General features: G+C 43.0%; 1 protein-coding gene across 8 annotated transcripts in view; it reads left to right on the top strand.

Annotated features, from left to right (window-relative positions):
- ANKRD17 (ankyrin repeat domain 17) overlaps positions 1-24,466 on the top strand; it is a 91,856-nt gene that overhangs the window by 53,856 nt on the left and 13,534 nt on the right. For 4 of the 8 annotated variants that reach the window (XR_004841751.1, XM_035892619.1, XM_035892615.1 and 1 more), the window contains exons 9-24: positions 483-674; positions 1,066-1,175; positions 1,977-2,064; positions 3,074-3,201; positions 3,675-3,818; positions 4,392-4,494; positions 5,125-5,226; positions 6,027-6,782; positions 14,080-14,228; positions 16,751-16,862; positions 17,045-17,190; positions 19,258-19,400; positions 20,146-20,359; positions 21,284-21,459; positions 22,290-22,452; positions 23,248-23,343. Coding sequence is in view for 7 of the 8 variants with exons in the window: in XM_035892619.1 (XP_035748512.1) it covers positions 483-674; positions 1,066-1,175; positions 1,977-2,064; positions 3,074-3,201; positions 3,675-3,818; positions 4,392-4,494; positions 5,125-5,226; positions 6,027-6,782; positions 14,080-14,228; positions 16,751-16,862; positions 17,045-17,190; positions 19,258-19,400; positions 20,146-20,359; positions 21,284-21,459; positions 22,290-22,452; positions 23,248-23,343 (2,822 nt within the window). In the remaining variant the exon portion in view is untranslated. The remainder of the gene's footprint in view (positions 1-482; positions 675-1,065; positions 1,176-1,976; positions 2,065-3,073; positions 3,202-3,674; positions 3,819-4,391; positions 4,495-5,124; positions 5,227-6,026; positions 6,783-14,079; positions 14,229-16,750; positions 16,863-17,044; positions 17,191-19,257; positions 19,401-20,145; positions 20,360-21,283; positions 21,460-22,289; positions 22,453-23,247; positions 23,344-24,466) is intronic. The other 4 variants (XM_035892616.1, XM_009637047.2, XM_035892620.1 and 1 more) reach the window with 4 other exon arrangements.

The raw sequence follows: 24,466 nt of genomic DNA on the forward strand, positions 1-24,466 counted from the left end.
GTTGTGTTTTTTTTGTTTTTGGGTTTTTTGTTTTTTTTTTTTTTTTTTTTTTTTTTTTTTTTTTTTTTTTTTTTGCAAAATATCCTCTGCTTTACTAGTTTAGTTTGTAAATGGTCATTCTGAATTGTTCTTCAGAACAGGTTTGCATTTTTCAGACAGACCCACATTAACCATTCACTATTCCATGTAACTTGCACTCGGTGCAACGGCCTGGGCCTATCTTGAGGTGGTGGTAGTGCTGAAAAGCTGTAGAGAAGTGCTTTGAGGCCCTCAGAGGGGTTTCCAAAGTAGTTAAATGAAGTGGAAGTCTTTTAGGTTGATACGCTATGATTTTTAGAAGAAAAATTCTGCAGCTCTAGAAGTGAGAGAGGTAATAAGAAGATGCCTTGTGCATCAGGAAATGGCTTTGTTCGCTGATACTGGTTTCAATCAGTAGTGTTTGCTGATGTAAGTGTGGTTTTGGTGTTCTGTTTTGTTTTAAGGAGCAAACATCAATGCTCAAACAGAGGAGACGCAAGAAACCGCATTAACTCTGGCTTGCTGTGGAGGTTTTTTGGAGGTTGCGGATTTTCTTATTAAAGCAGGAGCTGACATAGAACTTGGCTGTTCCACACCTTTGATGGAGGCTGCTCAAGAGGGTCATTTGGAGCTCGTTAAATATTTATTAGCTGCAGGTATGGAGTAATTTTGATAACAGTTTTGTAGAGACTTAATGTAACCCTAAGAGAAAAATATCTTTTTCCATGTTAATTACTTTTTCATTAGCAGCTTCTTGAAGTTGAATGCAAAGGTTTGTGGAGCCTTAAATAATTTGCTAGTTGGACCCTAATTTAGCTTTTGAAGATCAAGTTGATGTGAACTCGCTTGGAACTGAACTTCTAGTTTATGTTTGGGTTGGGTTTTTTTATTCCTTTAGAGTATGAATAAGTTGTGAATTTTATAGGTGCTGGATTGGAAGGGGGAAGTTAAAAATTTGCTATCTGCTCTGGTAAAGATGGCGAAGAGACTTGCATGTTTTCTGTAATGAACTTGACAAAGCTTACGTGCTTGTTATTACTGCTTCAGGGGCCAATGTGCATGCAACAACAGCCACGGGTGACACAGCACTGACATATGCCTGTGAAAATGGCCATACTGATGTAGCAGATGTCTTACTTCAGGCAGGCGCGGATCTGGTAAGTCATTGTCTTAAAAAAAATGTAACTGGGCAATAAAATTACAGTTGTGTATTAATTCTTTTTGGTCCCGTGTTCATTGCTGGAAACTTAATGAGTTTGCTGTTATAGTTGTATTCAAAGTATCTTTTAACCTTTTTTCTTTTAACTAAGTGAGAATCGGTGATGCCTTTCTAATGGATTTGAGGCTGTTTAATTACCTGAAGGTGCTTAGGTCAGTTACAGCACTTGGGCAATTGATGCCTAAAGCATTTCCAAGTCATTCAAGGTTGCTTGTACAGAAAAATAGGGGATTTTGTTCTTTAGTCACGTGCAGTCCTGAATGGTATTCAGCTTAGAATTGTGAGCTGATTGTGGGTCAGTACTTGTACCTGCAAATTTGTTCTCTTCCTTATGCAGCAGTGATAGTTCTGTTCTGATGTGATCTATTTGGTGTACCATAATGGAATTAAGGTGTTGAGGTGAATTGATTTTTACATTTCAGTAGCTTTGTACACCAGTGTGTTATCAAAAACTGAGGTTAAGCATGACAGGACACATATTGTTTAACTAAAATCCCCACCGTGTGCTTGAGTGCTTCTTGTCCAGGAGTCTCAGACCTGTACAAAGGTAGGTAGTTTAATCTGTCTGCAAGACACCCTTGGCTGCAATGCTATGTAAATTTTTTATTTCTGTAGTTTGTGAAACACTACAAAGGGATCTTAGGTGTCTGGTCTCTTTCCATTCAAAAACAAAAGGCTGAATTGCATCCTTTCACATGTGCAAATTTTGAATTTTAAGCCTTTTTTTAATCTGTTCTAGGAGCATGAATCAGAAGGTGGAAGGACTCCTCTCATGAAAGCTGCAAGGGCAGGTCATGTTTGCACTGTTCAGTTCCTGATTAGCAAAGGTAAGAGTGTGAAAAGGTTTTGGTTTTCCTGCTGTTAGAAATGTCAGTATTCATGTAACTTGCTTGGATCTGTTTCAAATATTTTAACTCAAGTAGGTCATTGATTCTCAACCTAGGCATGTAATGATCACCTCTTGTTTCTGGTGAGATGAGTGGGAACTGCAACTATTTCTAAAACCAGTCATATTCCAGTCTCTTAATTCCTTGTGAAAGCCGCAACAGTAGCAGCGGTTAGTGGGTGTCTCTGTGCTCCTGGTGCAGCATTTGAGCTCTGACTTCTCATAAGTTTAACTTGAAGTGCCTGTTTGTTTCCAAGTTCTGACTGTAGCTTGCTTGCCGTTGTCATAACTATCAGCTCCAGCCTTACGTCCTTGTTGAATGCACAGAGTTGATACAAAGCTCGGAATTGCTGTTTTCTCTCTCTCAAGCTGATGCTGAGGGTTTTTTCTTGTACCTTCTTTGTATGGAGCAGGACTGACCTAAAGCTTCCAGTGGGATGTAATTTTCCCTGGGTAGATGGTAGAGGAAAGAAGCAGATTTGCCATTAATTGTCTGCTTGATGGTGCTGAGATGCATGGATCCATGTCCTGCAGGGATCTTAGTGTTTGTTGGTTTGTGGGTGTTTCGGGGTTTTTTTGGTTTTGGGGGGTTTTTTTGGGTGTTGTTTTTTTTGTTTTTTTTTTTTAAATAAGAGGCATAGCCCTGGCACAGTTGCTGGCAAAATTCAGTGCAGTAGGCTCACCTGCTGTGCAGTGTTCCGTGCTTACAGTGCAGCCATTGGAACAGTGAGTTTGGAGTGCTAGTCCAGGTAGGGTTGCTTTTCTTCTTGTGACATGTTAAATGCTCTTCTGCTGATAGTAGTAATTGAGCGTTCGGTTTAATTTATCAGTTGTAAGCCATGGAGAGCTACGTTTTCAGATTAAAAAAGAGAGTTAACTTCATGTCACTTTTGGTAGAGGAGAATCAGTTGAAGTCTTTGTAAATAATCTTTCCCCCTCTGCTTTTGAAGGAGCAAACGTGAACAGGACGACAGCTAACAACGATCATACGGTTCTGTCGCTGGCCTGTGCTGGAGGTCACTTGGCAGTCGTGGAGTTACTGCTAGCTCATGGTGCTGATCCTACACACAGACTGAAGGTTTGTTGCTCGGCTGCCTTGTTTTCCTCGGAGGTAGCCTTTCACTGATATTTAAGCTAACGATATCCAAGCGAATGTGCTCCTTTGGTGTTCTCTGCAATTGACCCCACTTGACGCGATTTAAATAGAAGATGCAAGAGCTGGTATTTCCACAAGCAGGCATTATGATCGTGAGTTATTTATAGAGGTTGGAGTTAGGAGGAGTGCAGGTCTATTGATTACCAGGAACGTAAAGGTTGCACTCCAGTTGTAAGGTCATAATCGTGGAAGAGGAGGGGAAATTTTAAGAAGTACTAGGTTTTTTGGGAAATACTTCAATGGAGTCCTTAAGTTTAGATGTGAACTTAGTGCAGATCGAGTGAGTTTTTATTAAAGCAGTCTTAATAGATCCTGTGTCATGTTTTTCAAAATGCTTCAGTGTTGTCATATTTTGATGATGCTGTTCCCTAATACTGTGATCTCTCCCTCTTTAGGATGGTTCAACTATGTTAATAGAGGCAGCAAAAGGTGGTCATACCAGCGTGGTTTGTTATCTGCTAGATTACCCAAACAACTTGCTTTCTGCTCCTCCACCTGATGCTACTCAGCTGACCCCACCATCCCATGATTTAAATAGGGTAAGATTTAAAGGCTGGTTACCTGTGGATTTGTGGGGCTTTTTTGCATTTCTTCTTGCAGCTTGCTCGAGAAGAGTCAGTCTTGTCATTTCATGAGCTGCTGAACTGTAGGTGAACATACTGAAAATTACTTTGTGAAAAGGGTGAAGACTCTTGGAGCATCGCTGTGTAGTGCTTTCATCGTTCTTCTTACTACTCTATAAATATTCTTGGGAAAATGATGAGGGAAAAAAAAAAAGAGCAAGTCAAAAGGTCTGCTTCGATGAGGCCCTTCAGAATGACATTTGTAGCCCATTGTGGCTTGTGTTTGCTTTACCGTACTGCAGCACTGTACCATGCTGAGATGAGTATTGTTTGGCAAGTAATTTCTTAGGTTAAAAATGCTAAGTATATACAAGCCAGATGATTTCAAACTGTTAACTATTGAACTTGGCATATTAAAAAAGAAAAAAGTAATAAATGTTACTAGTCACCATTGAAGTCTGCTTTTCTAACAGGTTTTGTTTACCTTCTATTGAATTATAACTAGATTAGAGTATGAGAAAAGTAATCTGTTAGTATCCAACATTTTAGGCTCCTCGTGTACCAGTGCAGGCGCTGCCCATGGTCGTCCCACCCCAGGAGCCTGACAAACCCCCTGCTAATGTCGCCACAACCCTTCCCATCAGAAATAAAGGTCAGTCTTAGTTCCGGAGCTTATTTTCTAAATAATCTTCCTAGGTAGAAGATAGAGGGTTGCACTTGTAGCAGAGTAGTTCCTATGAAGAGTGTTTATGGATTCAGTCAAGGAAACTGCAATTTTTTTAATTTTTCTTTTTTTTAAGGATTTGCTTATCTGCCAAATACGAAGTATCAGTTATCTAACCCTGTAATCATAAAGTGTCAAGAAATCTGCCTACGTAAATACGTTAAATATATTAGTCTGACATACTGGACTAATGCAAAATGTCACCCAGAAGGCTCTATAAATTTGATAATGGAAGATGTAAAAACAATGTTAACCTCATATTGTAGTTTATTTGGTAACTCATGTTCATTTAGGATAGTAGTCTTGGAGTGGGTTTGACTAATTTGATTGAAGGCGGAATTTCTTGTGCTATAAAATAGTTAGTCTGATGTGGCTCAGGTCCTCCTAGGACTAAATTTGCATCTATTTTGATATCGCCATTTTGACACTTAACGCTTTCTGTACTTAAGAATTCTCTTCCAAAACGATTTTTATCAAGGATCAGCAGTAGTGCAAATACAGGCGTGCATGTCGTAAAATTAATACTGTGTGTGCACTTGTATTGTTCTGGAAATACAGCGAGGATGACTGGAAGAAACTGGGCACCTCCACTGACTCAGATCCTGAGTTTTGATTTGCCTTTCGCCCTTCAAAATTTACCGATTGTTCCTTCTCCAACCGGTATGGCAGACCATGTCAGCTGTGTTACTGTGGACTTCTTCATAAGAGATGAATTGGATTAGTCCATCGCTCATTCTTACAGGAAGGCTGAAATATTTGCCTTGCCTGGGCAGAGAGCTGAGTTTTGACACAGGCAAAATCATGTCTGCTACGGATAAAATGTAGTGGCTAAACACACCCTGTTAGATCCTGTTAAATACAAATTACTGTCCTAGGTTCTAGCGCTGTTTTGTCAACTGAGCAAAGCTGGATGCCTGTAGTGAAAGGATTCAGTAGTCCTAGAAAGCGTAGTGCTTCCTAAAATGTACCGAGCTATTCACAAAGCCGGTGGCCTAGAACAAGTCACCTGTCCCTCAAGATGTTTTTGCCTCCCTTTGGCTGTGCTTGCAGGGCTGTAACCGTACGTTTGTCTTAACACCATCAAGTAAAGAGAGACAGCATGTCCTTTCTTTTTGTTTCCATTTATCTTGTAGCAGCACTTGATAACAGCGGCTCTTGAGACAATCGCTTCATTTGGCAAAAGTAGCCCGATTGTTGGAGTAAATATGTCAACGTAGCGCAGGGTTATTTGGAATGTGTGCGCAGTAAGCTGTACTGTTAAATTGCAATCTGACTGCTGTATTAAAATTGATAGCGAAAGATACGGTTTTCTTTGAGGGCCTTACAGTACGCGCTGACCTTCTGTGGGTGCTGTGTCTTGGTGCATAACCGGCCATTTAGCATCCCAACAGTAGCTCTATAATGAGGATGCCATTCGTATGCACTTCCATTGGTTCTGAGGGGGTTTCTTTTTCACACAGCTGCTTCTAAACAAAAGTCCAGCAGTCATTTGCCAGCAAACAACCAGGATGTACAGGGTTACATCACCAATCAGTCTCCAGAGAGCATTGTAGAAGAGGCTCAGGGCAAGTTGACAGAGCTGGAGCAGAGGATAAAAGAAGCCATAGAGAAGAACGCTCAGCTGCAGTCCCTGGAATTGGCACACGCTGACCAGCTCACCAAAGAGAAGATTGAGGAGCTGAACAAAACGAGAGAGGAACAAATTCAGAAGAAACAAAAGATTTTGGAGGAACTGCAGAAAGTGGAGCGCGAGTTACAGCTGAAAACTCAGCAGCAGCTAAAAAAGCAATATCTAGAGGTAAAGGCGCAAAGAATTCAGCTCCAGCAGCAGCAGCAGCAACAGTCTTGCCAGCATCTGGGACTACTGACTCCTGTTGGGGTAGGAGAACAACTCTCAGAGGGAGACTATGCACGATTACAGCAAGTGGACCCCATCTTGCTTAAAGATGATCCTCAGCAAGCTGCTGCGCAGACGGGTTTTGCACCAATTCAGCCTCTGGCGATGCCACAAGCTTTGCCTCTGGCAGCAGGTTCCTTACCTCCAGGGTCCATCGCAAATCTTACAGAACTGCAAGGTGTTATAGTTGGACAGCCAGTATTGGGCCAAGCACAACTAGCAGGGCTGGGGCAAGGAATACTGACAGAAACACAGCAAGGGTTAATGGTAGCCAGCCCTGCTCAGACGCTCAATGACACGCTGGATGACATCATGGCAGGTGGGTTTAAATTGTTATGAGCAGGTATAATATTTGCTTGACCAGTTGAGGGTATGTCCACTTCTTTATGTGTGTATGTGTGTGTTTGTGTATTCCCGCTAGCTCTACAGCAAGTACCACTAGCTTACTGATCCCTGTCTTCAGCAGTTCAGAAAACTAGTTTTAACTTTTCAATTTGCAGGGCTGCCTTGCCTTTTGTTGAGCTAACTGGTGCCTGGTTGTCAGGTTGGTATGGCGGAAGTGGCATTTTTAACTCTTCATAGCTTGGCGGGGGGATGCGCTAGGGTCTAACGGTCCCGTTTTGGCCTCTCTGTAGGTACTGGTTAGTACTGTGGACTAGCTAACCGAGAGCTGACGTGGAGCACTCGGAACAGGCTTTGAGCAACCATAGCACCCCATCGAGCCTATAAGGCGTAAGGAACTTGCGGGCTTGCTTTTTGAACGAGAGCCGTTCTAGTTGGCCTTGAATAGTCTACCTATCGGAAGCTTTTACTTCTGGTTTGGGGGGGGGGGGGGGGGGGCGGGGGGAAGATGATAATCCTATGACTTCAAAAAAAAGTCTACTCTTAAAAATGGCTGCTTTGCCAGCGAAAAACAAATTTAGCCATAGCAAATTCTACCTAGTTGCTTCGGAGGATTCTTTACCCGGTGACATCAGTGCTTTAAGGCCTGAAGTAGTAAAATAAAAGAACAAAACGGGTTTTTAAATACGGTAGGAAATGGGAATTGTTAGTGTTGCTTTCCTTTACACCTGCTTCGGTTGCACTTAATCCCCTTTCCGTATTAAAGTAGTGGCTGACATACTTGTTTTGATGACTTAGCTGAACGCAAATTAACTGTTAGGACATAGTATTAAAAAAATCGCATCGCTGGGTGACAGTTTGCTTAGGGGCTCTTGGTTAAGCTGATGAACATGTATTTTTAAAAGCACTGTCTATTTTGACAAGTCTGCTTTGTAAAGCATGTTAGGATGAGTGGCGTGTGCCAGCATCAAGGCAGGTCTCCGAGAACCTTTTAGCCAGGAGGTGCAGAGGTGTGGAGCTGGTCCCGTGTATACTGCAAGAGTTACTGGAGTACAGCAACGGTGCGGAGGAAATAGAAGATACAGTAATGGTTAAAAACCACCAGGTGGTGACTGTTTAAAATACCTGAAATAACATACCTTATATTAGGTGCTGATCAGTAACCTAATATTCAGACAAAGCCTCGTTAAAGATGACTGAAACTTATGGGAGCTACTGAGATTCTTTTCTGAAAATCTGGTGTTAGAATTGAAGCCTAGACATGCAGATGGGAAGCTGCCAGTGGATAGAAAACCAACTGGATGCATGAAAAAGCAGATGTAACTACGTCCATCATGCATTGAGAATAAAGATGTCTCTCGTGTGGAACTGCTGGGATAACAATGCCAGCTACTGAATTCAGGAGGTGGGATAATGACAGGTCTTGGGTACTTGGGAAGAATCTGTGCAATGCACTTCAATTGGGTTTAAATATAACTTAAACATGGAGTTAGGGCATTTGTTATGTGTTTAAATGCATATAACGTCTTGATAATATACCATTTTAGGTCATCTGCCATGTACCCAAATGCTCACGCATGCCTTTTTGGAAAGGTCAGGTATTTCCAACGTGCACTTGAGTGCATGTTTATGTGCTGCTCAGTCCCAGGTTTTAGTACATGCGTGCACACGTACAATTGGGCACCAGGTCTAAATTGATACAATGATAGAATAGTTTGGGTTGAAAGGGACTGTTAAAGCCACCCAGCCCAACCCCCCTGCAGGAGCAGGGACACCTTGAACCACATCAGGTTGCTCACAGCCCCGGCCAACCTGGCCTGGAATGTTCCCAGGGATGGGGCCTCCACCACCTCCCTGGGCACCCCCTGCCAGGGTTTCACCACTCGCATTGTAAAAAATTTTTTCCTTAAATCTCATTAAATCTTCTCTTTTATAAAAAACATTACCCCTTGTCCTGCCACTACAGGTCCTGCAAAAAAGTCTGTCCCCATCTTTTGTACAGGCCCCCTTTAAGCACAGGAAGGCTGCAATTGGGTCTCCCTGGATCTTTTTCTCCTCCAGGCTGAACACCCCCACCTCTCCCAGCCCTTCCCCATCACAGAGGGGTTCCAGCCCTTGGACCATCTCCATGCCCTCCTCTGGCCCCGCTCCAACAGGTGCTGGGGACCCCCGAGGTGGATGCAGGGTTTCAGGGGTGTCTGAGCGGGGCAGAGGGGCAGAATCCCCTCCCTCGACGCTGGCCACGCTGCGGGGGATGCAGGCCCGGGCATGGTTGGCCTTCTGGGCTGCCAGCGCCCATGGCCGGCTCATGGCCAGCTTTTCATTCACCGGTACCCCCAAGTCCTTCTCGGCAGGGCTGCTCTCCATCCCTTCATCCCCCAGCAAACTGTGCTCTAGAAGGCATTTGTGGCCAAGTCTGTTAAAAGCTGTATGCATGCGATTCCATCTTTGCTTTTTTGTTAAGTGGCTAACTTTGGGGTTTTTATTAAGCAAGAGCAGACACAGACCTGAATATCCAACTTAAGTGCCAGCTTGAGTCCACGCATCAGAATTGAGTGTGGAGGTGAAATGGGCTTAATGTGATACAAAACATTTAAGCAGCAGCTAAGTATTTTCGTAGTAGCCTCGTGCATTGCTTTAATAGGAACCCTCTGGGACTCAAAGTAGGATTCCTTGCTATTAGAGAAGCTAAATTGGTGTTACCAGAGCTCTGCGCAATTTGCCTGGAAACATAGTGAGAGAATGAACCAAGTTCAGGGTTTTGGGGTTGGGTTTTTTTTTTTTAAAAGAAATAGGATAAGTTGAAAAAGCAGAAATGAAACTTTCAGTTTTAATTTTGGGTTCCTTTCTGATCCTGCTGGAATTGATGACAAGCAAAAGGGTTTGCTCTTAGCTTCGGATGTTGGACAAGCTCTTTGCTTGCTGTGAGGCAATTGCATACCAGTATTTTTTTAGGGTTAGCTACGTAACTCTTGAATGAAAAAATTGCATATGTTAAATGGTGTGTTAAGGATAAAAAGAAAAAATAATCCCGGTTTTAATAGCAAGCTTTTTTAAAGTACTAACTATTCAAAGGGTTATGTCCAGTAACAGAGCCTCGCAAAGAACTTCAGGAATCTTGAAGCACTTGATAAGATGAATTCCTGGAAGCTACCTTGTGGGACGAGTCAGTTTTAACTGTAACTGTCTAAATTAACATGTGAGAAAAAGCATGCTTTGCCTGTAAGTTCTTCACAGAAACTCAAACCTGAAAAAATAACTGTAGAGTGCCAGCATCAGAATAAAATCAGGAGGTTCTGTCCCCCTCGTGCAGGAGCCGAGGAAAACCGAGGATGTGAGCTGTCCTGCACTGGTGTAACTGCAGTGGGGTGCTGGCAGTGGTTACACTGTTCTTGCCAATGGGTGGTATGTGCATTTAGACCTTTGTCCTTGGACTGTTGAGAGGTTTTGTGTGGGACTGCCCCTGTGACAGTCCGCCTTTCCGACTCTAACTAATCATCAAGACTACAGGCATGGTGTGGTTCTCAGGCTTCATCCATGGAGCTGTTAGTGCCTAGGAGCAGTGCTGTGTGTTTGTCTTTGAGATCAGCAGGTAACTTTGACTCGTGTAATTCAAGGCATGTTCCGCTGCTCAGGTGTTCTGTATGGATTTTAAGCATGCGTGGCAGGAACATAGCTTTTCATCACTTAAGATACTACGGAGAAATTGGGGGCAGGGGAGAAGCGGCTGATGTGGAGCAAGCCTCTTGAGTTGGCTCGAAACAAGTTGGAAAGAGCTGAGGTATCTAATGTATTTTTTGTAACTTTTTTTCAGTCCCTCATCTTGGCTTATTGCAACGTAATTTGAAATAGGTCTTTTAGATATCTACTGTTGAACATGACAGGAGATAGGGGATAAGTGCATAAAAGCAGTGCTGTGCCCACAGTCAGACAACACTAGTAACAAACTTCATGGCGGACCTAAAGATGAAAAGGGATTTTAAAGGTGCTTGGTTTCTGTAACATCTTGCACTTAAGGAAAATACAGAGTGTTGAAAGAAGAAGCAAACCTGAACAGCGCAAACGACCCCATCTTCCTTTTCAAAATGTCAGGCTTTTTTTCCAGCCACACATTTTGATTCAGGACATGTAGACCAGTGAGGAAAAAATCCTGTTGGCTCAGATGTTACGTATCTAATGTTAGTTTTCAGGTTGGTGGGGTTTTTTGGGGGGTGGGGTTTTTTTTTGGTTTGGTGTTTTGTTTTTTTGTTTTTTTGTTTTTTTTAAAATTTGTGAGCCCCTGATACCGTGATTGCATTTGTAAGCCAAATCCTTCTCTGGATGGTGAGGCTGGGGGGCGTGGGGGAGAAGGTCGCAGCGGTGAGGATGCTTAGGCTAAGAGGAAGTTGAGATGCCCAGAAAGAAATCACTATGAAGAGCAGCTGTGCTCCTAATATCAGGAAGCACAAACCTGGCTGTCTGATATCCAAACAAATGTGAAAGGCGTGGACCGGAGTAGTCCAACGGTGCTTGGGGTGATGTATTCTGACAAAGAAGCTTGACCTTGTTTCGTAACGTGATTAAGAATGGTAGCTGGTCCTGTACCAAGGCACATAAATACTAAAATATTCTAATGGGGAATTAGCTTTGGAGACTTGGTTGTCCCAGGCACGACGTAATGATGTTTCAGTGCTGAAGTACAGCCTTTCAGTGAGATTTTGCCACTGCTCCCTTAGAGTCGCTAGAGGTGCAGAGTGGAGAGCTAAACCTTTGGCTGCCAGTGCATTTGGATTTCGTGGCTAGGCTAGTTGGTTACTCTTCTCACTACTCAAGACTGTTGTGTAAACCTTTTGGCTTATTGAAAAGTTTTAATATTTTTGTTTGGACGCCGTAAAGATTCTGTTCGGTGCCCTTGGCTATTACAAATTTGAGCCCTGCGCAGGTGACGTTGAAATCAATATAATCGAAGTCATTACCCATAAAAATTACCATCTTGCCTCTGTGAAATGTGCTGTAGGGATACGAACCATATTTGTCTGTGAGTTATTGCTGAAGCACACTTGAAATATATTAAATATGAGACCTGTAAGTCAACATGTATATTCTCCTCTATAGCATGCTTAACTTCCTAATGGGTTGTACAATAAAGGTTTTCCTCATTGTGGAAGGAGGGGCGTTGGCTTTTAAACATGTGTCTTTGGGGTTTTTCCTTATTTTCTTTCTCCTCACTGCAATACCGTTGGTATAAAAACTAGCCTTCACCTGAATTGAGACCTTCCTAACTTTTTTTTTTAAGCCTAGGAACTTCAATAGTGCCTCCTGTAACACAGTGGATGTTCCCCGGCCCCCATATTGGGACTAGAGCAGTGATTCTTAGCGACTCTTTAAAACACATCGCAGGCCTAGCTTTTTTCATGTGTCAGTTACTTGATGAGCGTGCTTTTAGGTCATCAGTTAAGCCTGTTTGGTTTCCAGTCCATTTTCCCACCTGTGTCGGGTTCTGTCGGGCTCGGTGCGGGAGTGAAGAATCATGATCCTTTGTAACTCCGTTACTGTTTTATGCTGCTCTAACTTCCTCTTTGAACTTACAGGAAGAAGGTAAATATGCTCGTTTTTCCAAATTACTTGTTATGACTGTCTATGTAAAGAGGGGAGCAGGAGTTGAAGCCAACAACTTCTCCTTCCGTACGAAACCAGTTTGGAGTTGCGCTTTTAGCTTACGTCTCTCATCTACAGTCAGAATAAGGAATGGGACAAGTTTAAATTGGATGCTCCCCTGAACGATATTCCGTCGTGATCTTGGGTTAGTTCTCTGTGCAGGAATCCCTTAGGCCACGGGTGTTGCCCTCATGTCAGAATATTTTGGCTTTACCTTCTGTGTGATTCTTCTAATTCATACCTAGCACGATTTGTCTTGGAAGATGAGAAAAGTTTTAAAAAGGCATTCTAATGTAAAGATCAAGGGAGTTTAAATCTTGGCTTACTCTTAAATACAAGGTTAATCATACTTTTTATGCTATAAGCTGGGCTTTTTTTGTTTATTTCAGTGACATTTATTAGCTTCTTTGCTGCGATTTGGTATAGGAATTGCAGAAATAAAATTAGTAATGGATGCAAAACATAGCTGCCTTGCAGGGACTACAAAAATTGGCATATTAGGATAGAAATTTTGATGCAATTTTTGTGGCATGTGTTGAAAAACTTAGCACCTCCAATGAAATAGAAGAGCTAATTATCAATGGCTGGCAGTTAGGGACACGGCTGATTACTAAACCTGTTCAAAAACTGAGTGGGAGTTGAAAAATTGGGGATAAAGGGATGTTATTTTGATCTTCCATAAGGTTACTCGGCAGTGCCTTGTGCAGTTCAGGGTGCTGCTGTCAGCTGGGCAGGGGAAGCGTGCGGTCCGTGACTCGCTCCTTGGCTGATCACCCCTGACTGAAGACCTGTAGAAATACCGGAGAAAGTCAGGGAGAAAAACATTGAGTTCTTTTAAGGAAGAAAAACCCAAAAAGTAGGAAAACGAGAGTTTTTTTCCTGAAGGCTGTTTTAGATTCAAGTTTGCGCTGTGCTTTTACACATGATCTGTATGAAGTGAATTTCAGGGAAGCGTGGCAGTCGGTGCTATTTTATGTCATGTCGATACACTGTCATCAACTGTAAAACGGTATTGCCTTCTGCTTATCCTAACAACCTTGAGCAAAGTTTCTGCAAAATGGCTGTTAAGAAGCTTCCACTTTTCTGGTTTCAGCAGATTCTGCCATGTGAGCATCCTGATGCTAGCTCTGTTGCTTTTTTGTTATGTTTATGGGGGCCGGGGGTGGTGGGAGGTTGGAGGTTGGACAGACTTAATACAAGAATCTTTAAACTGTTTTAAGAAAAATTGCATAGATACCCATTGATTGGACTTGTTTTGCAGTCCTGCTTCTAAAGGTATGGAACTCCTGGTCCAAATAACGGCTGACTTGTAGGAAAGATCTTTGGTTTTACAAAAAAAAAACCCAGTAATTATTTTTTTTTTTGTGGTGGGCTTCTACAAAACACGCCAATCTGATCCTTACCTATTTGTTTGATCTAATACAGTTAACTTGTTTCATAGCTGTTAAATTCAAAGAGTTAAAGGTTCAAAGATTGGGTTAAATGTGTAGATAATCTGTATTTGTGGAAAACAAATCTTTTAGGGAGTTCAGTCTGTCGGTGGGAGCTCTGTCCCACTGTCCCTTTATCGTCACGTTAAATAAACATTTGAAGTCAAGTGTTTTGCTTTTACTAAGTGTAATTATTCTGTTCAACAGCAGTGAGCGGAAGAGCATCTGCAATGTCAAACACTCCTACCCACAGCATTGCAACTTCTGTCTCCCAACCTCAGACGCCAACTCCGAGTCCTATCATTTCTCCTTCGGCCATGCTACCAATCTACCCTGCTATAGATATCGATGCGCAGGTAAGCCTGCGGTTGTCACTGCAGCACAGGCGCGCGGAGCTGTCGGGCTTCTGCGTCCTGAATCACGCGGTGATCGTCAACAGCTCTGCTGTATAATGAATTGGGCTCTAGAGCCTTGTTCTGCTGCCTTTAGAAAGCCTGTACAACTCGCTGGAGAGTTGCAGCCCACTGGCCTCTGTGCTCTCGCTGAACAAGAGAGAAGGTCTTTGAATGACCATACACTCGCATTTCTTATTTCCTTGTTGTCCGAGCGATTATGATTAAGCAGGGAAGTTTGTCTTCTGACAGAAATGAAATAGTTTTCTGGCCTGCTATCCTGTGACAAAAATCAAAAATGTTGTGCTTTTTTTTTTTTTCCCTGGGTGTGCTTGAAGTGGTTGGCCACTGAAATCACCCAGCTTGACAGAAGTAGGAAGGTATTGAAGCTAGTAATCCCTGTAAATTTTTTAACGAGAGGAAATAATTCAAGCTCATATTTCTACTAAAGAAAAGCATTTCTGTATTACAACTAATTTTACAACTCTACAACTGCCTGAAAGGAGGCTGTAGTGAGGTGGGGGTTGGCCTCTTCTCCCTGGGAACGGGCGATAGGACGAGGGGGAATGGTCTGAAGTTGCACCAGGGCAGGTTTAGGCTGGACATTAGGAAAAACTTCTTCACCGAAAGGGCTGTCAGGCTCTGGAATGGGCTGCCCAGGGAGGTGGTCGAGTCCCCATCCCTGGAGGTGTTTAAAAGAAGGACAGATGAGGTGCTTAGGGACATGGTTCAGTGGTGGGATGGCAGGGTGAGGTTAAAGGTTGGACTCTATGATCTCAAAGGTTTTTTCCAACCAAAGTGATTCTATGAAAAAGGGTTACTTTCTGTTGATTTACAGCTAGCTGGCCATGAAAAAAAATAAAAAAGCATGTGTATACTAACTAGTGTATGTATATGCATAGTTCTAGACTATACATAACATGGTAAGATGTGGGCTGTGTGGAAATGAGGAAAGGCCTGAGATCATTGTGGAGAAAGGGAGAGAAACCCCTGGAAAACAAGTCTGGGCTTCTTCAGCTGCTCATGGCACTTGGCTTCCTTGCTGCTGTGACCATGTCCAGGAGCCCCTACCATAACCTGACGGGCCCTGTTGCTAGCAGGCCGATGCCAGCGCAGACGGAGGTTACGATAAGCTGCTGACTACCCTGGGGACAGATGAGGTGCTTAGGGACATGGTTCAGTGGTGGGATGGCAGGGTGAGGTTAAAGGTTGGACTCTATGATCTCAAAGGTTTTTTCCAACCAAAGTGATTCTATGATTCTATGAAAAAGGGTTACTTTCTGTTGACTTACAGCTAGCTGGCCATGAAAAAAAATATAAAAAGCATGCATATACTAACTAGCATATGTATATGCATAGTTCTAGACTATACCTAACATGGTAAGATGTGGGCTGTGTGGAAATGAGGAAAGGCCTGAGATCATTGTGGAGAAAGGGAGAGAAACCCCTGGAAAACAAGTCTGGGCTTCTTCAGCTGCTCATGGCACTTGGCTTCCTTGCTGCTGTGACCATGTCCAGGAGCCCCTACCATAACCTGACGGGCCCTGTTGCTAGCAGGCCGATGCCAGCGCAGACGGAGGTTACGATAAGCTGCTGACTACCCTGGATCGTTAGAGAGTAAGCCCAGGTTCCCCTAGCAGCTGAGGAGTGTGCGTGGGGTTTGGGTGGTTTTGTTCTTTTGGTGTTTGCTGTTGTTTAAGGAGAGAAGGATGTCATTTTAGTCCCTGTGCTGTAACTAACAGTGCCAGTAATCCTCTCGGTGTCTCAGTTGCTCTTTCCAATGGGATGGTGGTCATTTAAGTGGGCCCTGGCGACATGGAGAAATGAAATGCACGTTGTTCCATTGCGAGTGTTTAATAGGCAGAAGCAAGGTTGGTAAGGGCTCTGCGCTGTTGTTGAGAACTGTCTACTGCTAGAAATGCTCACCTGGAGACGGTGTATGAGCGCTCTAAAGGGAAAAAAATTAAAAGCCGAGCATAAGGTCAAAGACTTCGGTGGATTTTCAGTTGTTTTGTTCTTTTTGATTGCTGTGATTTGTGGGCTCACTGTAGCTGATTCCTACTGTTGAGAGGCTTCAGCAACAGTAGTGGTGAGATTGGGAATTTTTCGCCCTTCGGTTCAACCAGAGGGTTAAGAATTTAGATTTCTTACTTTCATTATACCATCTAAGGTCACAGTCAAGCAGCGGTAAAGGAGCCGATCAGGTTAGCAAAGCACAGATGAAACCTCAGTTCTTGAAGAATCTCAGTTCTTGTCAGGAGTTGTTCTCAAATCTCCCAACAGAGCTGACTTGAGGAGCAGAATCCTGGTACGAACTTGAACGCAAAAGATGACCGTGAGGTAATCGGTAGACGTGTCTCAAGCTTACAGAAGCAATTGATTCTGTCGCCGGTAGTTGTACTTGGGCTAATAAGCAATATAACAGGGGTTGTACTTGAAAAAGGACATATTTATTGTGTTGTGTTTACCATGTCTGTTTCTTTTAGACCGAGAGTAATCATGACACAGCATTGACCCTTGCTTGTGCCGGTGGCCACGAAGAACTAGTGCAAACGCTGCTGGAGAGAGGAGCTAATATCGAACACAGGGACAAGAAAGGTAGGGATCTCGCTACGGCCGTCCAGGCCCTCTCTGGTTATCCAGTGTATTGCACTAAATGAACATACCATAAGCGTAGTCTTTATGTGAAGCTTTTATGCTTGCCTGTCTGATGGTTTAACTTGGGTCACTTCAACTTAAGCTATGCATGTGGACTCCTCAAACAGCCTTTTTCATTTCAGGGTTTACTCCGCTTATTTTGGCTGCTACAGCTGGCCACGTGGGTGTTGTTGAAATTTTACTGGATAATGGAGCCGATATCGAAGCCCAGTCTGAGAGAACCAAGGACACTCCCTTGTCTTTGGCCTGTTCAGGAGGGAGACAAGAGGTGAAGTAAAACTTAAGTCTTCAAAAGCTGCGTGTAAATGCCGTGTTGTGTCAGAACACTAAAGCCATCTTCCACTTTAGTTACAGTAACTGAATTCACCGTTTGGTGTAAGGATGGTGTTTTTTAAAAAGGATGCAAAGAGCTTCACGTTTTCTAAGTTATATATTGCAGCGTGTCTAGTATAAACTGCTTTTTCTATTTTGATAAGCTGGACCAGTGCCGTGCAGACAACCGCATGACTGTAATCACTAGTGGCTCGTTACGGGGCTTTTACCAGCATAATTAGATGTAGATATGAAAGTGAATGCGATGAGTGTTCTTGTTGAGAAGCTGGAGTGAGCTCCCTATATGAGCAGCAAGGGTTTGCTAATGCCTTCTGTATAGGCCGTAGGATACTGCGAGTACTGCAGATGACTCCAGCATCTTTGACTCAAAACCCAAAAACCATTTTCAAATAATGAAGCAAAAGTAAATGTGGGGGAAGGTTTTTTGAAAGTTACATGAAATACTGTATTCTGTGATTTAAGTAGGAAAGCTGCATTTTGATTTTTTTTCTTCCTAATGATTATTACAAATCTGAAGTGTATAATTGTGTTAATGCTTCTATTATTTGGATTGCAAAAGCCACAGTGGCAGCTACATATTCTGGGGCAGGATCACCTTCCTCTGTCTATGGCCACGTGGAAATTAATGCAGTTGGAGACACCTCTCCCACTTCTGCAGGTTGTCTTAACGGTGATACTGTGGCATTTAAAAGGTGACTACTTCCCTAGCCAAAACCTTCCTGAAGACATGTAGCTCTTCTGGCCTGTTTTTAGTGCCATCTGGAAGATGTCAGAGGTGGGGGGGATGAGCTGCAATGGCCATCGCATGCGCTCTGCTGAAGGGCAAGGCCTGCTCTGCAGTAACTCTGCGATCGCCGCCTTTGTGGCCAGCGACCTCATGCAGCAAGGGGGGATTGATGCTTACCTCGTCAGAGATTTGCTTCATCTGTGTTTCTCAAACAGTATTTCCTGGAGGAATGCATCATGTTTTCTTTCATGGTTTTGGGGAAAGAAGATGGGAAAGCACTGGGCTTTGGGCAGTAGAGATGATGTCGGCTTGCCCTCCCACCCCAATTCTTGATTTTGGCAGTACGTTTGCCCTGTGATTTCAAGGGAAAACATTCTGATTGAAAAGCGCTTGGCTTCAGTTGTGCGGGTCTAATCTAAACGTGTTTTACGCTTAAAAGCTGAAAGTAGAGCAAATTGAACATCACACTGGACATCGCACAGTGGGGCTTCACCTCAGCCCTCCTATTGATTTTACGTGGCTAGATAGTTCAGGTTCTTGTCGAGTCTTCTGCAGAAACTTCATTCCAGAATGTGAAGCTTCACACAGAATATGGGAAGCTGTGAATTGTTTGGGTTGTAAAGGAATCTGTAAGGAAGGAATAACGTAAGGAGTATTTGTGGATTCGTTACTGTACAGAGAAGACCAGCAAGGGATGCAAATGTTGTTTTTTCTAATGCCTCTTGCATGAGATTTCTGTGTGCAGCCTACACACCGTTCGATGGAGCGGTGTAAATGGAGAACGTAAGATAAAAGCGTGCAACTGCCTTCTTGTTTGCTCTGCAGCTTCGGTTTGAGGATGAGTCTTTAACTTAATGGGGAACTGAGCACTAAAGTGGGAGAATTGAGCATTAAAGTGGGAGAGGACAAAAAGCAAGAGCGTTCTGTATACCATATTCAAACTGAAGCTCTGGTTTTGGCAGTCCTTAAAGACGGCTGAAATAATCTTAAAGAGACCTCAATTTTTTCTCGCTACGTTATGCAATTTGGTATGAATGGATTAAGCATGCTCATGAGCGATCGTGATTGATTTTTTTGAAGTTTACAGTGCCTTTGAGAACATAGTTGCAGCCTCATCTGTTCGTGGAGGCAAGGAGTATAGGGGAGCAACTGAGTAACACGGCTTTCTTACTGTTGGAAGATGTCAATGGTATATTTAGGCTTCAAAAAACATTTGCCCTGGATAGATTTGCAAGTTTGGGAGAAAACCAGATGTTATTTCTTAAAACACTGCAGGTGGTGGAGTTGCTGCTAGCTCGAGGGGCAAATAAAGAGCACAGGAATGTTTCTGATTACACACCTTTAAGCCTCGCCGCTTCTGGTGGCTACGTGAACATTATCAAGATTCTGCTAAATGCTGGGGCAGAAATAAATTCCAGGCAAGTTCCCTTTTCACACCTTCTCTCACGGTTTTTGTAGTGTTCTCAGATTTTACCCTTTTCCAGCAGGATTTCTTTACAGTTACGTGAAGCAAAACCTTACTGTTCTTACAAGATCACAACCAATGTTTTTAATTTGTAGTAGGCTTCTTTCCTTTAAAGTTAAAACCAAAAGGGTTTGACTGCGCTTTTCTAATGCTCTTAACTTCCATCTCCCTCTATGTATTTTGTTAACTTCTTTCCTCTATCATATGATCAGTTGTCTTTGTCAAAGACAGCAATCTATCTTTCTGCTCTGGTTGGTCTGCTGGATTGAAATTGGTTCTCGGTTACATGAAGAAAGTGTGTGTGTGTGTTATCCCTTTGTTTTCCTGTGTGGTTTAATGAAAGCTGTTTCTGTGCCTGTATGCATGTATGGAATGTTTCTACATGCAGTGGAAGGTAGAAAATAGCTCAGCCGTGCGCTGCACAAGTCGAACGAAAGGTCCAAGCAAAAGTTATGCTCCTCATAAGAGATGCCTTTAAATTTACAGCAATTGAAGGGTAACGCGCACAGTGTCTCTCAGTAGAAATATCTGTCCTAAGCAATGCTACTGTGGAGAACCTCTTGTAGTTTCAGTAATAGCTGCTGTGTAGCTGATTTTTTTGGTCTTGGATAAGTATTCTCCACTAGCTTTGTTCAAGTGATTTCAGAAGTGTGATCAGGATGTAAAGAGTTCCTTGTTTTTTCTTCTTTCTCTTGCAGAACTGGTAGCAAATTGGGCATTTCTCCCTTAATGTTGGCAGCCATGAATGGGCACACGGCTGCTGTCAAGCTGTTACTGGACATGGGCTCTGATATAAATGCCCAGATAGAGACCAACAGGAATACAGCGCTGACGCTGGCTTGTTTCCAAGGGAGAACTGAAGTGGTTAGCCTGCTGCTTGACAGAAAAGCTAATGTGGAACACAGAGCCAAGGTAAGGAGCAAATAGCTGAGTAAACCTCCAAAAAGGGATGCTTGTAAACCTTCGCTTCGCTGTCCTTATTTGATTTTCTTGCCTTTTGTGTAAGTTGACTTCTGTCGTTCAGGTAATGGAATGGAACCATACATTATAAAGAAAAATAACGGCTGCGCTTAAGGGCTGGTATTCTGGTGGTTACACAGTTCAGCAAAGACTAAGGGTGTCTTCTGAAGCCTCAGTTCATCTTCAGGTGCTTACAAGCATAAGAACAGTAATCCGTTAAGTTAGTAAAACCAGAACATTGTAATGTATTCAAAAATGGTTAGAAACTTGGCCTAGGTGTGCTCACAGTGTAATCTCTTCTGTCTGGCCAGCTGCTTATATCCACAGTGGCCATGCACAATTGAAAGGGACTGTGTGTGCTTGAGAGCCCGTCAGTTGACCCCAACTCTTCACAAGGGAGGAAAGGCTGTTCACTAGAAAAACAGCTGGGATATTGAGGCAGGGGAAAAGTGATGTGTCCCCTTGACCTAGCCAGGTGCTTTCTGCCTCTGGCTACGTAGGATCTCGTAACGAAGGTAAGAAATGTGATTGGCATCATCTGTATAATAACACGGGCTCTTTGTGGGACGTCGTGCGGCTGATGCGCATCCCTTGGAACCTGGTAGCATTAGTTTTGAGAGACTGACAGCAGTGGGCTTTGAATCCACCTTCGCACTGCGCAGCGGCTGCTGTGCTGCTCGGTGAAAGCTCTTCTCGAGCCTGCTGAAGATGAGCTTGCCTTCAAAATGCGGCTAAGCTGTTAGAAAACTGGCCAGGTAACAATTGGAATCGGTACGCCAAAACTATAGAAATGGGTTACTGGAAGTCGAAATAAACCCTGGCTCTCCTCTACCCTTCCCCAGCTAATGTTTTATTTTCCCTGCTTGCTTGTCCTAGACTGGTCTCACGCCGTTAATGGAAGCAGCTTCTGGTGGATATGCGGAAGTGGGCAGAGTTCTGCTGGACAAAGGTGCAGACGTAAATGCTCCTCCAGTACCTTCCTCAAGAGATACAGCTTTAACCATTGCAGCAGACAAAGGGCACTACAAATTCTGTGAGCTTCTCATTAGCAGGTACTGTATTTGCAACTGTGCTGCTTGAAGAAAAACTTGCTGAATATGGCCTTAGTTAGACTAATCTTTCCCAGTATGCAATAATACTTCCCAAAATACACTACAGGGTAGGAAGTGGGGAAGGTTCTATGTCCGTTGACCGTTACTGTGTATTTTCTATTTATCAAAAGCCATCGGACGGAGTTCTCTTTGGTGTTAGAGTGCTTGTTTTTGCCCAGATGGACTAACTGGTTTTTTCCTGTCTCGCTGAATCATGAATGTTGGAAATAAGCAATTTCTTGTAACGTTTACTTACATGGTAAGTGCGGCCATTTTAGATGGTAGCGTTAAGTCCTTAAACAACAGAAGATGCGCACAAAACATCCTTCTTAATGATTTCATTTTTTTAGATGTATCACAATGCACATTCAGTGTAATTATGTCTCCTGTTTTAGCTTTTGGATATGTTGTTTTCCGAGTAGCCGCACTGGTTGTTGGCTTGCACTTGAGATGTGTCGTAAGTTGTTCTGAGTAAGGTAACGTAGAGTACAGTGCGCTGATGGATAGGGTTAATGAAGTAATTAGAGGGTCTTCAGAGACAGCTGACAAACAGCATGATTTAGAGCATTAAAGACGTCTTTAGGCTGAGTCGAGGCTCTTGACAGCATCAGAAGAAACAAAAAACCAATTTTGGAAGCTGAAGCACTCTGTGAATGCTAATGTTTGCTGCAAAAATGAGTATTGAGTTTTACCCCGTTGTTCTCATGTTGCGTGTCCAGATTGCCAGTCCAGTTGATACGTGAAATGAAAATCTGGTCCAGAGTTTTGACTGAACGTGTTTGTTCTTGTAGAGGAGCTCACATTGATGTGCGTAACAAGAAGGGGAATACTCCTCTGTGGCTGGCAGCAAATGGAGGGCATCTAGACGTTGTCCAACTGCTTGTGCAAGCCGGAGCCGATGTGGATGCTGCTGATAACAGGAAAATAACTCCTCTTATGGCAGCCTTTCGCAAGGTAGAATATGAAGTTCAGCTTGGGTCTTAGCTAGTATTAATACACGGTTGTTACAAATAGAACGTAACTGACAGAAACTACATATTTAGAAATATGTCAACTATTTTTATTACTTGGCATTGAATCTTCAAAAATAGGTATGTGTGTCACCTGTATAATATCCGTGTTAAATTCTAGCAGCAATTTGCTTTATAGGCATTAAATTCTAGCAGAAATTTGCTTTATAGGCACTTCACTGAGGCTGGTTCTCATGGGCCTGTTGAGAGGCGAAAATGGCAGGGTATTTTTGGGGGGGGGGGGGAATATGTGATCGGGTTCTTACGCAAGAGGGGATGAGAACTTTTGCAAAAAACCTACCAAACAAAAAAGCCCCATCCGAACAAACGCAGGTTAGTGTGATTCGACTCTAGCGATGATTATTGTTAGCAAGGAAGTGTAGTTCAGGTGCTGCAGTACTAGGAAAATTGCAAATGACTGTAGGAGCCTGCAACTGTTCAGTTGCCAGAGCTGGGCATTTGAAGACTACCAAAATAAAAAGCAGAAGTATGTGTAAGTATGGCTGGGGCAAGCGCAACCTGGCAACAGGTTCGGTAATTGCTTGCCTTCTCTTCGTGTGAAGGAACTTGCCTTGCTAGTTTAGGAGGTGATAAAGAAAAAAAAAAAGAAAAAAGTGTTGAGAGCATAGTTTGAAGGAGTTGAAAATAAATACTTTGCCATGAGTGCTTGGACTCAAGTGTTTATTAGCAAACCAGAAGCAGCTGGCCTGATACAAAGTCCTTCAAATTGCTTTTTCAGGGTCATGTAAAAGTTGTCCGCTACCTAGTAAAAGAAGTAAACCAGTTTCCATCGGATTCAGAATGCATGAGATACATAGCAACAATTACGGATAAGGTAAGATTGTAAGAAAGAAAATACTTGAGAAGGAAAAGTGCTGTAACTCAGCTCTAAAGTCCATATTATGAATAGTCTTTAACTTACTGGCACACCAGATTTCAGCCACGTGATGAGTCTCAGGGGAATTTTTTGGAAAAAAACATTGCAACATATGGGAAGATGTGCGCATAGTAACTTTGCGCACCTTAGTGCTGTTATCGTAGTAGTAGAGGTGGTGGTGTTTGTTATCCGTGCTTATTTTCAAGTGTTCTCCCAGTCATTGCTTTGCTCTGCTCTGCCTTCCTGCCTGCGGAGCAAGTTTGTGCTGAATTTATGACGGCTTTTGCAGTGGGGTGGAGGTAACAGAATGAACTTCTGCTAAGAGTGTGTGTGAGCTTAATATGAAGATACACAGCTGTGTAAAAAAAGTCTGTACTGGAAAGAAGATACACGTAAGTGACCATGAAGTGGTTTCTTCAGGCGTGCGAAGTGGACTGCTGCTCTTCCCTGGGGAGGTTCAGTTTTATTTGGTTTATCTTCAGTCCGGACGAACAGGGCAAAAACTATTTTGTAGTAAGAGAAAGGAGAAGAGCAACTGGTGCAGAAATAGTGTCACAAAGCTTCCGCCTCTTCGCTGGTCCGCTGCACTGCGGTTGAGTTGTCTTCTTGCTGGGCCTCCAGTTGTGATGAGCGTGTTGAGGCTGAAGAGGTGCTAATGGTTGAATCGGTATGTGTTACATTGCCAGGGGCTGTGACGGCTGCCCGCTTCCGTGACGCTAGGCACCATATACATTTACATATTTCCACTGCTATGAAGCCAATATAGGTTTGAGGAGTACTACAATACTACAATATTTATGTACATATTTCCCAAGTGTCTAAAAAAAAGAGAAAGCCTTGCTTTACGCTACATTTTTATTTCTGCAGTTGCTTCACCTTCCAGACCCTTCTATTTCATAAAACTTTTTGGTCATGATAATGGGCATAGGTTATGAACTGTCTTTGTACCGTTTATAGCACACTGAGACATAGGCTATTGATGGCTTATCACACCTCTGATTGGAATATCAGTTGGTAAGGCTGGGCACAAAAGGGAACAGGAGGGAATTTCAAGTTCTTCCTTAAAAAACACTCGTGCAAG

Source organism: Egretta garzetta, unplaced genomic scaffold, assembly GCF_000687185.1.
Source record: "Egretta garzetta isolate BGI_Z169 unplaced genomic scaffold, ASM68718v1 scaffold414, whole genome shotgun sequence".
In the NCBI taxonomy this organism is placed as follows: Eukaryota; Metazoa; Chordata; class Aves; order Pelecaniformes; family Ardeidae; genus Egretta; species Egretta garzetta.